Consider the following 14,020-nt stretch of genomic DNA (forward strand, 5'->3'; position numbering starts at 1 on the left):
TCTCGGAGTGTCCCCCGGGAAGGATGCTGCGCCAGTGCGGGTCAGTGTCACAGCAGTGACAGCACAGACAAATCCCTTGTTTTAAGAGTATTCAAAGTCATACATTGGGTATAAATGTTTTCCCCTAAATTTTTTATCTTTTTTTTTGAGACAAGGTCTTGCTGTGTGGCTCAGGCTGGTCTGAAGGTCGCAGCGACTCTCCCGCCTGTGCCTTCACAGTGCTGGGATGATAGGTGTGTGCCGCCACAGGGGGCTGCCAGGAAAAGTTTAAACCCACTGCATGGATGGTGGATGAATTTATAAACCATTTCACAGTTGTGAGCCAGGACGTGACCTCTAGGCTGTGCGGAACAAAGATACGCTTTGAGAAGTTTTCTTGTAAAAAGACGATGAAGCAAGTCTAAATGTGGCCAAACGGAGGCTTCAACTGTTTCGCTGAGGTGGGCGGGTGGGCACTGCTGCCGTCAGTGTGGGTGGGTCGTCAAGCGCAGCGGGGGATCTCTTTCCAGTATGGGAAGGGGGGTTCGCTGCTGGGACCCTCAGGCCTGCTTTCCCTGATGCCTGTCCCTGGAGCGGGTGTGGGCATGACCCTCAGGACTGCATGAGAAAAGGGAGCTGTTTCGATAGCAGGGACAAAAGTGAACCATGGTCCTATTTCAAGGTCACTCTTGACTGCTGCAGGCTTCGGGGGGGTGCTTAGCTTCTCTCTACCACCTCATCCATGCCAGCAGACCACAGCCAGCTGCAGCCACCACCACCACCACCCACGCAGGCGCCTCCTCTCCACCACCTCATCCATGCCACCACCTCCACCCACACAGGCGCCTCCTCTTGCACCTCGATACTCACACACTCTTCCTCCGACTGGCCTCTGCCGCTTGCTTTCCACCCTTTCCGATATTTCCTGTGTGTTGTTACCAGATTAATTATCCTACATCAGAGTTCTGATGACAGCTGTTGTGGCTTCGATCTGAAATGTCGCCCCAAAGCTAATGGGGTTTTTGGAGAGTGCCAGGATCATGGGAAGACATGGTCCTGAGTGGGTCACTGATGAGGTCACAGCGGAATGCGCTGGTGGGAGGTGAGTAGAAGAGGGTCACTAGTGGCAAAACTGGAAGGCTGCCATGAAGTGAACAGATTGCTCTGCAAGGCCCTTCTGCCATGATGGCTCCACCCTGATGGTCCTACCTTGGAACTGGCCAGCCATGGGCTGAACCCCTGACCCCAAACACACCTCTCTTCTAAGACGCAGTGGAGGTATTTTAGCCAAGTGATGGGAAGACAACTTACATGGCACGTATTCCTGCTTAAACGCTGGCATTTTTTTAGTCTTTGTGCATGTTTTTCCTGGTGACTAAAGTCCAGGTTAGTCCCCCGCACGGTCTTCAGGATGGCTCGCATGGCTGACCCCTCCCGTTTCCTGAGCTCCAGCCAAGCCGGAGTGCTCTTTCTTAGTCCTTGCTATGCTTTAGGCTGGCTTGTTCCAAAGTTCAAATTAAAAACTACTTTACCAGAATCCTTGGAATATTTGTCAAAATGTGTGTTCCTAGATCTGATTTCTAGAAGCTTTCTCTTTAAAGTCCTTGGTATTCTCATCTTGCCCTTCACTGTGGGAATCTTATTTACAACTATGTGGCTGCAAGGAAAGTCCCATTTAATATCTGGTTGTGCATCTATATTATGGGCGTTTATAGGACTAATGTCATGTGTATGTAAAGCAATTGGCAGACTGACCAAGTTCGCTCCTAGGCACAGGTGGCTCCGATGGTTAATCCCAAGAGTTTTTGTGGTGGTCAAGTACGTAACGTTTATGACACAACTTTTATGTGTCTCATAAGCCCTCCATGGGACTATAAACCTTTAGGGGACAGGTGTAATGTATGCTCATAATGGCATTACTTGAAAAATCTGGCCCAATGTTTTTCCTAATAAATATTAACTGACTTAATGGTATAATACTTACTTTTTAAACTTGTGATGTAAATTTAAATCCAGAGCCTCTAACACCATTTCATTTTAAAAATAATATATTTCCCTGTGGAAGTGTCGGGATTGTGGCTCTTCATACTGTGCTACACTCCCAGGCTTATTTTTATTTTTTATTTTGAAGCAAGGTCTTGGTAAATTGCTAATTTTCCCAGGCTGGGCTTGATTTTGTGATCCTTCTGTCTCAGCCTCCAGAACACTGGGATTATAGGAGTGTGCCACCATGCCTGGCAAAAATATCCTTCCTGATGTTCTCCTTGAAGGAGTTCCCTTCTGTCTTCCGGTGGGCCTGAAAGCTGCAGGATCAGCTCCTCCAAGGGCCCCAAGTTCACTGTCCTGAGCTCAGGACCCCTTAACATTTCACTTCTGTTGTCTGGGGTAGCCCAGCCCCAACGCATTCTAAGTGTGGCTTCACCACCGGACCCTCCCCAGGCCTCTCTGCCACCTTGCATCGGAATGCCTGCAGCCTGCCATCTGAACCCGGGGTGGAGTCTTTGTCCCCGCCCCATCTGGGAATACCAGATGCTGTATTCCCTCGGGCTCAGGTAAGGGACACAGAGGGCCCTTTGTTTCCCAGGCGAGCCCTGTCTGGAGGGTCTGCATGCAACTCTAGTGCTTTTATGAATAGTCTTTCCTTGGCCTGGATGGTGGATCTGGTCTGTGTGTGTCCTTCAGTCCATGTTACAGACCCAGTTTTGGCACCAGTCCCTTCAGGATGGCCTGGCAAGGCCCTGCCTGAGTGCTGGTGGGTTCTGAAGACCCTCCTGGGCCAGGTTCCCTGCAGGGGGGTCCTCCCTCCTGGACCAGGTACCCCAGGAGCCAGCTATTGGTGGCCCCGGCGTGGGCCTCCTGTCGGGTCCCCCTGCTGCCCCCCTCTCAGCCGTGCCACCTCTGCGTGGCTCCCTGCACCCACCTGACTGATGGTGCTCATGGCGCGCATGTAGCTCTCATTCCTGGAGCGGAACTTGGGCGACGTGAGCAGGCCCGCGGGGTCCAGGCTGTCCAGGCTCCGGTTGATGGAGACTTCGCTCACAGCCCTCAGATAGCTGTGACTGCGGATCTGGAGCTTGGGCGAGTGTTCAGTGGAGATCCTGGGTGGGGGGGAGGGACACGGAGGGTGCGGTTAGCCACGTCCCGAGCGCGTGCAGCAGCAAGACGTTTGGGCAGCAGCTGAAGCGCCGTGACAAATAGTGCAGGGCTGCTGAACTCCCCCGTGGTGTCTCCTAAGGAAAATCTTTTCTTTTTTAGTTCTATGTGTTCATCTTATTCTAAAACTATTATTATTTAAAAAACCACTTTGCTATTTATTTTTCTTAGCACGCGCTTGTCACACAGAACGATGGCGCCTCTGGGGGGAGTTGGCGCGTGCGCGCAGCACAACCCTGTTCTTTTCTCCCTGTTTCCTATCGTCTCTCATCTAGTTTGCTCTTTATTTGTTCTTGAGGTTCTTTAAAGGAGTTAGTTAAAATATTTGAACCACTACATAGTAAATAATGCACACAGTTACAGGCCCAAGGGGCAGTTCACTGCACGTGTATGGTGTGTGCGGACCTGAGGAGGGCAACTGGTCTACCCGCCGCTCAGCCACTGTCTTATGCTGAGACTCCTCTCTGCTAGCTATTTTGGAACACAATTTGTCGCTTTCAACCTTGGGCCCCCCTACTGCACTACAGAACATTATAAATTATCCCAGTTCAGCTCGGACCTATTAACTGCCTTCCATCCACCTCTGACCCCCTCAACTTTCCCGGACTTGCCAACCACCATTCTGTTCTCCACTTCCATGAAATTAGCTATTTAAAGCTTCTGCATTTAGGTGCGAACGTTCAGTGCTCATCGTGCGGTGCCTGGCTTGCTTCACTTAACGTAATGCCGGTCAGTTCTGTGTTGTCACATGGGACAGGATTTTTCTTTTTATGGCGGAGTACTACCCCATTCTATACATACCCCGTGTTTTCTTTATCCATCCATCCACTGCTAGGAATCTAACTTTATTTCATATCTTTGCTACTGGGAATAGTGTCACAATAAATATGAGGTTTCTCTTCAACATGCCAATTTCTTTCTTTTTTTAAAATTTAGGACAGGGTCTACAGGGTCTACAGGGTCTACAGGGTCTCACTGCATAGATCGGACTCATAGTGATCCTCCTGTTTACAGGCTCCCAAGTGCTGCGATTACAGGTGTGTGCCACCACGCCCAGTCTCAGTCACCTTCTCAGTGTGCCACAGGGCTGGGGCTGGCAGGGCAGGCTGGGGATCAAACCCTAGTCCCTGTGTCTACCTAATCAGGCTTTTTAATTCACTGGGCTATCTGGCCAGCCCTGCCCCAGAATTTTTTATTGTATGAATTTTTCCTTTGTATCTGTTTATTTCTTGGGATGATCTCTTTGGTTTTGCATTCTGTAGTAGCAGCAGGTAGCTGTGTCTATCTACATTTTCTCTCCATGTACTACTCGTCTATCTGTCTCTCTATCCTCTATATATAGTAAATAGAAATTTTAATTATAAAATCCCATTCAATTTGACAAATGTGAAATCAGTAGAGAAAGAGAAGCCTCAGAACTTTATGAACAATCTGGTAAAACTTCACAGAAGGCAATAAACAAGGTCTGAATAAATGAAAAAAATTAACAGTTTTCCTTATAGAAATACTTAATTTTGTAAAAAATTCAGTCTCCCAAGTTTATCTATAAAGTTAATACTGTTTCAACAAAAATTCATGTAGAATTTTCTGCAATGGATTAAACTCATTTTAAACTTTACACAAGACTCCCGGAAACATAAGACACAAAGACAGAAACCTCCACATGTCCTTGAGCTGGTGAGTTGAGGAGCTGTGGTACATCCGTGCATGGCACAGGACTCCTCTAGGAAAGGGACACGATGTTGGTATATGCTGTGTGTGGATAAGCGCAGGAGCCACCACACTAAGTGAAAGATGACAGTCACTGCTGACCGCATGTTCCATGACCTCGCCCATAGTACAAGTCCAGAAATGATGGATATAGAATGAACAGAGAGCTCTGGTGGGTGAATAAGGGACAGGGGAGCAGAGGTGACAAGGTGCCATCTAGAGTATGAGGTTTCTTTCTAGGTTGGTATGTTTAAAAATCGATGCTGGTGATGTCTGCGGAACTCCATGGATATAGTATAATATTTAATTGGATGTTTGGAATGAGTGAAACGTGTGCCGTGGGTGTCGCATCTTACTAAAGTCATATAGAGTTATGCAAGGCCTCAGCGTCATCAGATTTTCTTATGAGAGGAGTTTAGAGACTGGACTACAGTGGAAAAAACTAAATAAGAGACAGAAAAATGAGGGGAAAAGAGAAAAAAGATATTGTAATCCAGCATGGCTAATGCATCTAAAAGTGTAACTTGATTTAGTATAATTGTGTTATTTGTTTTATACGATCTTTTACCTATTAGTCTGGTTTTTAATCTACACTTATGAAAATCAACTTGATAAGAACTTATAAAAGGAATGAATCTGTTACTGAGATAAAACCAGCTGGAGAGGACAGGGAAGAAAAGAATGAGGATGTGTTACGTCCGCGCACTGATTCCCGCCCTGAGTGTGGCCATTATGTGCTGCAAACGTGGATTTTCCAAAATCAAAATTAAAAAAAAAAAAGTGGGAAAAGCTAGGGAAGGAAAAGTGGTTAATGTGGCTGCGATAGTCTACACAATGGTGCTCAGGGATCGGGGCAGGTGCATTGGGAGGAGGAGAGAGATTTGGAGCCCACGTGAAATGTCCAGTGAGAAAATGACCCAAATAAGCAAGGGGAGAATGGCCTTCAGCAACTCTCATCTCTGCAAGTACGAAAACAGTGTGGTATGATCATCTTAATTTTGGTACCTAAAAACTTAAGAAGTTACCAGAATATTATGAAAGGAAGCAAACTCTATAATGCCTTAGGCAAAAGAATAGGACAAAGAAAGATGTTAGAAGCGTGTGTTACATCTACAAGCCCTTGGGAGGAGGATTGCTACGTGGGAGAACTTAGAAAACCTTCAACTTCTGTTCAGCTGGAAACACTGTCCACAGAGTGAAGCAAAATGATCCGATGCACACAGATGCTGTGGTGCACAGCCCAGCAGAGAGGGAGCACGGCACCGGGGCCAACGTAGACCTACACTCGTGTGATTAGGGAAGACAGGCGAAGGCTATAAAAGGGTCACCACAGGAAATTAAATCCATAAATTTACAGGAAAATACATTTACTTGCTACCATACACATAGCAAGGTGCTTGGTTTCACAAAGTCATTAGAGAAATGTTGACTGTAGATAACATTTAGGTGTCACACCCATGTCTGCGTCCTCAAATGGAAAAGGTATTCCAAATGTTCTCTTAGTAGCAATGTATAAGATTCTACCCCCTTTTTAGAGCGTGAAATTTCTCCATGGCTGAAAAGGCTAATCTCAAAGGTACTAAAACCTGAGAATTAGATTAACAGCCACTTCTTATGTTCATTTGTAGAGAGAGGAGCCCAATTAACATTGATGTAGGGTACACAATTCAAAGTTAATCTCTTGTGTCTCTTACTGTTTCCAACAAGAGATTCTTCAGTGCCCCGTGGATTTCCACACTGATCCCAAACATGAAAACGCTGCCGCCGCCACGCTGTGCCAGTGCTGTCTAGGTGTTATGGGCTTACTATTCATGGTGGTTCCCGTCGGAACCCTTTATAAATGCCTGTGTCCGAACGTTCCAGCCAACAAACTGTGACATTCATTTTCTCTTCAAGACGGCCTTTGGAAGGAGAGAGTTCTAGCTTGAGGCATCCCTAACTGAAGTTGCTTTCCTCCTGGAATGGAAGAGCTAGATGCCAAACGTACTTCCCTGGCTCTTTTGTAGCTGGACCTGAGTGACATTATTGCCAACATAAATAGTGACACTGCACCCAGTGGTTAGCGGGCGGTAGTGGGGTGGCTATGTCACAAGTGGGGGACATTCTAAAGAAGAAGTGAAAGACTGTTGTTTTGAAAATCAGTGTCTGCTGGCTGAGGTGGCGGAATGAGTGCGGTTGAATGTTCAGTCGTCCCAGCTAATTGTATGAAATAGGCGCAATTCTAACATTTCGCAGTGAGGAGTCATTCAGAAGATGCGGAACAGCTCTTCCTTGGTGAGGCTTCCCTGGTAAAACAAAGTGGACTGTGGCAACACGCTGAGTCCAAGGAGATGGGCTCACGATAGCCACTTAGCAAGCAGAGCCTGCAGCGAGCAGCAGAAGACCTTGAGCTTGGTATGGTAGCGCTCTGCAAAGACAGACCGCGTGCCGACGGCCCTGCCTGCAGCCCAGCAGAAGGGGACCTGCTGTGGTGGGGGTGTGTAGTCAGAGTCCCGGCTTGTGTTAGGAGGTTTTTCCAGGTGGACCTATGTTGTCTCATAGGTCCCATCTGTCCCCTCTTCTTCCTAAATGACTTATAGAGATTATTTCTCTTCCTGGTTCACTTGAGTGGGAGCAAGATCTTCACCTTCTTGTCCCATGGAGGGCCCTTTCACAATCATATCCTTTGTTTTTGCTTTCTGAGACACGGTCTCTCTATGTAGTTTGTGCTGGCCTTGAATTCATTATGTGGCCCAGGCTGCTTTCAAACTTATGGTGATCTTCCTGCCTCAGCCTCCAGAGTGCTGGGATTATGGGCCCCTGTCACCACGCCTAGTGAATCTGTAGGGGTCTGGACTTCGTTGGTAGATTTTAAAATTTTTTTTAAATTTTGTATTGGGATCAAGCTCAGGCCCTTGCACTTGCCACTGAGCTTTATCCCCAGCCGTGTTGGTAGGTTTTTATTTATATCTTTGATTTCATTAATTGATATTGGTTTATGATTTTTATGTCTTCTTGATTCAGGTTTGGTAATTTGTATGTAGCTAGGAATCTGTCCATGTCTTCCAGGTGTAGCTGGTTTTCTGTCCGTGTCTTCATTGGTTGCAAGGCTCTACCCCTTCATTTTGCTGGGGATGGGAAGCTACTGCCCTGCCTGGCCCACCCCTGGTTCTTTGGCACTGTGTCACTTTATTTTCTCTGATCATTAGTCAACCTCAGTCTTGGAATACCAGGAAGAACAGCTGCTTAGAACAATTATGTCATTGTTGGCTAAAGTGGTACAATCAGCAATAGCAATAGCATTAAACACAGCCTAGCAAATGACAAACTGAGGTAACCATTTATTTGCCACCTTTAACCATGTGAGCTACAGTTGTGATTGTACAGGAAAATTTAAAGCAAACCACAAAATTGTATGCAGTACATACATCATTAATATGTGAATTTTTCCCTTAGGGGTTAAAATATCAAAGGGTTTAGGGAACACATAGAGAAGCAGCAGAAGAGGAAGGGTTCTGAAGGCTGGAGGACAGAAGGGGATGATGCCAGCTTCGGGAAATGGGGGCAGAGGACTGGAGGGAAAGAGAGGGAGTGGAGAAAGAAGGGACAGAACACCCCACAGAGAGGCTAGAAAGTACATTCACACGTATAAGGATAGGACCAAACCACAATGGAGAAAAAGAAGAAACAGAAACTGAAAACCAAGATCAAAAACCAGCACCACCACAAAAAAATAAGAGAGAGAGAGAGACAGAGAGAGAGAGAGAGAGACAGAGAGACAGAGAGAGAGACAGAGAGAGAGAGAGAAAGACAGAGAGAGACAGATATAGAGACAGAGAGACGAGACAGAGACAGAGAGACAGAGAAAAAGACACACAGAGAGAGAGAGACAGAGAGAGAGACAGAGAGAGAGAGAGACAGAGAGAGAGAGAGAGACAGAGACAGAGACAGAGAGAGGGAGGGAGGGAGGGAGATAGCACCTGAGTGAGCCACGTCCAGGCTTGTCTCTGCTGGCACTGGTAGGCAAGCATGGAGACAGAGAGAGTTCTGGTCTGTGCTGATTTATCCCATCAAGCCAGCCATAGGTTTTGGCAGGGCAGTGGATGCCCTCCTCGAGCCCGCGTCTTCTGGCCGAGGCAGCATCGCTTAGCCTGAAGCTGTCAGAGGGCCTTTTTTGGGCCTGAGCCCAGCTGGGAGCGGCTCGGTGGAGCAGTTCATCCTCTGCAAGAGGCCCAGCCAGTTTCTTACTCACGCGGGACAATGGAGCCCTCAACACTCACCGCCAGCCAGTGCAGCCAGCTCTTCATGGCCATGTCCGTGGAGGCCTCTGGAGTTGCCAGCAGTCACCATGTGTCCACAGGTTCGAATTCTCTGCTCTTGACAGTGAGTTCCGTCTCAGGGAGAAGCTGCCACCAGCCACCTCCTCTGGCTTCCTTTAAGTTTCTCCCTTCACCGTGTCTGTGGGCTTCAATGCAGGCTTCAGATCCTCCCTGGGCCCAGTGCGTCCACTTTCTCCCTCTTGCCTTCCCCATTTGCTATTTCCCAGCTGCGAGCGAGGCTCCTTCTCTGCGGCTCACCTCTCCTCCACCTTGGTGCTCCTCCGGGGTTCATGGCTTAACTGAGGGTTTGGTGCCTGTGTCTGGTTTATTTCACCTAACCTCATGGCCTCAAGGTGTGCCATTCTCCTACTAGGTGTCTGGCTCCCTCCTTGGAGCTCTCGGGCATCATCTGAGCCTGCAGGGAAGCTCTGCTCCTCCACTTTCCTTGCCCTCCAGTGACAGCCTTTGCTACAGCCCCTGTGTACTGTGCTCAGACCTGCTCCTCTTTGTCCTCGCACAGTGTCCTTCAGTTGCCAGGCTCTCCTGCTCCTCTTCCAGCCTCTTCTTCCCACAGAACTCTTACTTCAGCTCCTTCTAGGTACATGGTACATCGCTCTTCTTCATCCCCCCTCCTCCTTCGCTTAGTTCCCTTTTCTTGTGCATAAGATCATCCTGTTTCCTATTATTTGTTGTTATTGAAAATAGTAGCTCTTGGTTCAAGTTATTAACATCATAGTTACCCGAGCTTGCAATTTGGGGAAAACAAGATCCTAGCCCCAAATTTAAAAGAAAGACCTGGGGACTCTGATGGTGGTTGGGGGATGTTAAGCATTTTACATCTTGCTGAGGATATAAGGACAGTGTGCACCCCTGGGAGACACTGATGGGGAAGGGCTCAGTAATTTCTGTTATGGATCCTGAGAGCCCGTGGCAGCAGGAAGGAGGTGCTAGGTGGGACTGTGCACTGCTTGGAACTTGAATACATGACTTCTGATACAGATGTGCTTGGAAAGAGGTAGAAGATTTACCGGCTTATGGTATATGTTGGTCAATCTCTGGTTAATCTCTCAACTATGGTGACCCCAGGGCAAATCCAGAGACCTCAGACTTAAAAGTAAAAGCAAAGATAATAAAGAAGAAAAGGAAGCAGAGACACAGGTGGCTGCACATTACAGAAGCTAGTGAATCTGAAGAATCAGTTCAGGAAAGTCTTGAAAAAAAGAAGTTGTACAGTGAACAATCAACCAAACAAAAGAGTCTCAAAGACATAGAGACTTGGACAGTGAAGCCTGGAGATCAAGAAACTCAAACTATATGTCAAAATAAAGAAATAGGCAGGAGGAAGAATGGTGTCTAGAAAAGGGCACTTCAGTGATAAAAAATCAATACATGCAAGGGAGTAAGTATCATAAATGTCAGGATACCTGCTACCTTTGAGAAGACACCTGTGATGGGGCTGGGTTGGGGTAGCTGGTGCTTGTGCTTTTTGAGCTGTGTGGTAGTTTAAAGAACATTTCTCTTACAATAATTAAATTATATATTTACTATGTGTTATAATCCATGTATGTTTTGTTTCTCAATTTTCAAGCGTCAAGAAAGAAAAGAGAGTGGAAGGCTCTCTGGCTCAGGTGTGGATAATATATCACCTCAAATGCACAACTTTACACAAAAGCACCCCCAGGGGAAAAAGCTGATAGGAAAATGTTGAGGGAGGTCCAGATGTTGAACTTAATGAAACTTAAATGCTGTAAATATCCTTAAAGAACTAATGGAAACTATGCACAAAGATTTAGAAGAAAGTAATAAAAAGTGTATCACCCAACAGAGAATAGCACCAAATAGGTAACTAGAAAAATTCTATTTAAAGTATGGAATTCAAAATAATAATAATAATAATAATAATAATAATAATAATAATAATAGTAATAACAATAATAATAGCAATTTTATGAAATAAACCAAATAACTATGATAAATAATGAGTAATTAATGCTGTAACTGATAAATTCTCCTTACTTAGTAGTACCTTAATCACTGAAATTAAAAATTCACTGAGGAACTCACAAGCAGATCTGAGCTGACAAAACAAGCACTCAGCATATTTTAAGGCAGGCAAAGAAAGATTAAACAGTACTGAGGGATAGGACTCAGAACAGCAAGAGCCCACAAGGCCCCAAGGACTGGTGGGACACCAGTGGGCCCTCCCATGGGCATGTGATGGGAGTTCCAGAAGGAAACAGTGAAAAGAACAAAAATATATTGAAGAAACAACGATCAAAACCTTCCTAATCTGATGAACACCTTACTTTACACGTTCCGCCAAGCTGAACAACTCTAACTGTGATAAATTCAGTGAGTTCCATAACTGCCCCATCCTACTCAAAGATTCAAAGGTCAAAAACAACATCTTGAAATAAAAAAGAATAAAGTGATTCATTACACACGAGTGATCTTGATAAAGTTAGTAGGTGCCTTATCGTAAACCACGGACCAGGAGGCACTGAGGTGACGTACTGAAGATGCTGAAGGAGAAAGACCGGCAAGCAAGAGGTCTGTATCTAGCGAAAATACTGTTGAAAAACAAGAAGAAATCAAGACATTCAGCAGACAGATAAAGACTGAGAGAATCCCTCACCAGCAGAGCTGCTCCACACAGAACACTAAAGCGAGTCCTTGAGGGTCAACAGGAAGGACACACAATGGTAACTTGGATGCATGTGAGGGAATGGAGAGTACTAGGAACAATAACGATGTAGATGAGCAGAAGAACTGTACAAGCATAGTTTTGAAACTTTTCCTCCTAACTTACTGAAATAAATGCATGAACGCTCAATTAAGACTGATGAGCTGTAGAAATATAGAGGTACGGAGAGGAGAAGGGCCAGTGCTGTGATGGAGCCAAGTTTCTATAAACGTTTGAAAATCAAGAATATCAGTATGAACTAGATTGCTGTTGTCCACTCGCCAGCTGTCCCATCTCTGGGACAAATACCTGACACCTGTAACTTAAAGGAGAAAAGGCTCAGCTGGGCCACGATTCCAGTTCATGGATTCCCAGGTGCCACACTGGAGGAGAAGGGCCTGGTGGAGGAACGGTGCCTGCAGTATGGTGGCCTGGAAGCAGTCAGTGGGGCAAGAGCACATCCATTACGTTTAACAACTCTAATAAGAGCCACACCTTCCCCAGGCAGAGCCCAGGGACCACCTTCTCTAGGCTGGCTCCACGTCCTGACAGCATATTCAGCTGTAAACAACAGTAGATTAATCTACTGCTGGTTACAGCACCCCCCAATCCAATGACCTCTGCAGGGCCCTCTTAATCCGGTGAAGTGAAGAATTAAGATTAATGGACACATACTGTAATCTCCAGAGTAACTACTATGAAAATTATTTAAACGTTTACATTAGCCAAGCATGATGGTCTGTGCCTACAGTTCCAGCTGCTTGCAGGGTTGAGACAGAAGAATTGTACGGGCCCACAAGTTCAAAACCAGCCTGAGCAACAGATCCAATCTCAAGAACAAAGTTATAGGGCTGGAGAGATGGCTCAGTGGTCTAAAGCACCTACTTGAAACAAGCTTGGCAAAGCACAGGGACCTCAATTCGATCCCCCAGCACCACATGCCAGCCAGCCGCGCCCCCCTGGTGGGCTGAGCTGGCCACACACACACACACACACACACTAAATAAATGTAATAAATAAAAATAAATAAATATTTAAAAAAAAGAACAAAGTTATAGTGGAACAATTTACACTGTGTATATCTAGCACAAAAGAAAATGATAATGGAGCAATGGAGAAGAAATGGAAAGGACACACAGGAAGCAGTAAGCAAAATGGAAAACCTAAATTCCATCGTGTAAGTAACTATACTAACTGGAACCGGATTAAATAACCCAACCCCCATCAAGATGGCACCGAAGGCGAGGAAGGAAGCCCCTGCCCCTCCCACAGCTGAAGCCAAAGCAGCAGCTTTGAAGGCCAAGAAGGCTGTGCTGAAGGGCATCCACAGCCACAGAAAGAAGAAGACACGTATGTCGCCCACCTTCCGCTGTCCCAAGACACTGTGGCTCCGGAGGCAGCCCAAATACCCTCAGAAGAGCGCTCCCGGGACAAACAAGCTTGTCCACTATGCCATTGTCAAGTTCTGCTGACCACAGAGTCAGCCATGAAAAAGATCAAGGCCAAGAACACACTTGTGTTCACTGTGGACGTCAAAGCCAATAAGCACCAGATCAGACAAGCTGTAAAGAAGCTCTGTGGCCTGTTGCCAGGGTCAGTCCCCTAATCAGGCCCGATGGAGAGAAGAAGGCATATGTTCGACTGGCTCCCGATTATGATGCATGGGATGTTGCCAACAAAATTGGGATCATCTAAGCTGAGTCCAGCTGGCTGATTCTAAATATATACTTTTTTTTTTCCCAGTTAAAAATCCCAGAACTAGGGAGGCAGAAATCAGGAGGATCTCTACAAGTTGTAGCTGTGTAGCGGCAGAATAAAAAAAAAAAAAAAAAAAAAAACCACCAACCTAAAGACAGAGATTGCCAGACTGGATGAAAAAACAACAAACAGGATTTGATCATATATTGTCTATAGGAGACATACTTCATATTAAAAGCACAACTAGTAAGTAAGATGACTATAAAAAAAGAATAAAAATAAAAATCCCAAGAGGATTGTAGTGGCTATACTAATATCAGACTATACTGTAGGGCAAAAGTGTTGTTAGAGAGCTAAGGGGCATCTTGTCTTTTCTTTTTATTTTCCTTCCTTTCTTCCCTCCTCCTCTCCTGTCCTCTCCCCTCCCCTCCCCTCCCCTCCTCTCCTCTCCCCTCCCCTCCTCTCTTTTCCTCTCCCTCCTCTCCTCTCCTCTCCCCTC

General features: G+C 46.1%; 1 protein-coding gene across 1 annotated transcript in view; it reads right to left on the bottom strand.

The window, feature by feature from the left end:
• The window catches only part of Dlgap1 (DLG associated protein 1), a 300,841-nt gene that overhangs the window by 144,121 nt on the left and 142,700 nt on the right, over positions 1–14,020 (bottom strand). Inside the window, exon 3 of the mRNA XM_012515706.2 lies at positions 2,900–3,077. Within this exon, the coding sequence (XP_012371160.1) occupies positions 2,900–3,077 (178 nt within the window). The remainder of the gene's footprint in view (positions 1–2,899; positions 3,078–14,020) is intronic.

This window comes from Octodon degus, unplaced genomic scaffold (genome assembly GCF_000260255.1).
Source record: "Octodon degus isolate 3935 unplaced genomic scaffold, OctDeg1.0 scaffold00075, whole genome shotgun sequence".
Lineage (NCBI taxonomy): Eukaryota > Metazoa > Chordata > Mammalia > Rodentia > Octodontidae > Octodon > Octodon degus.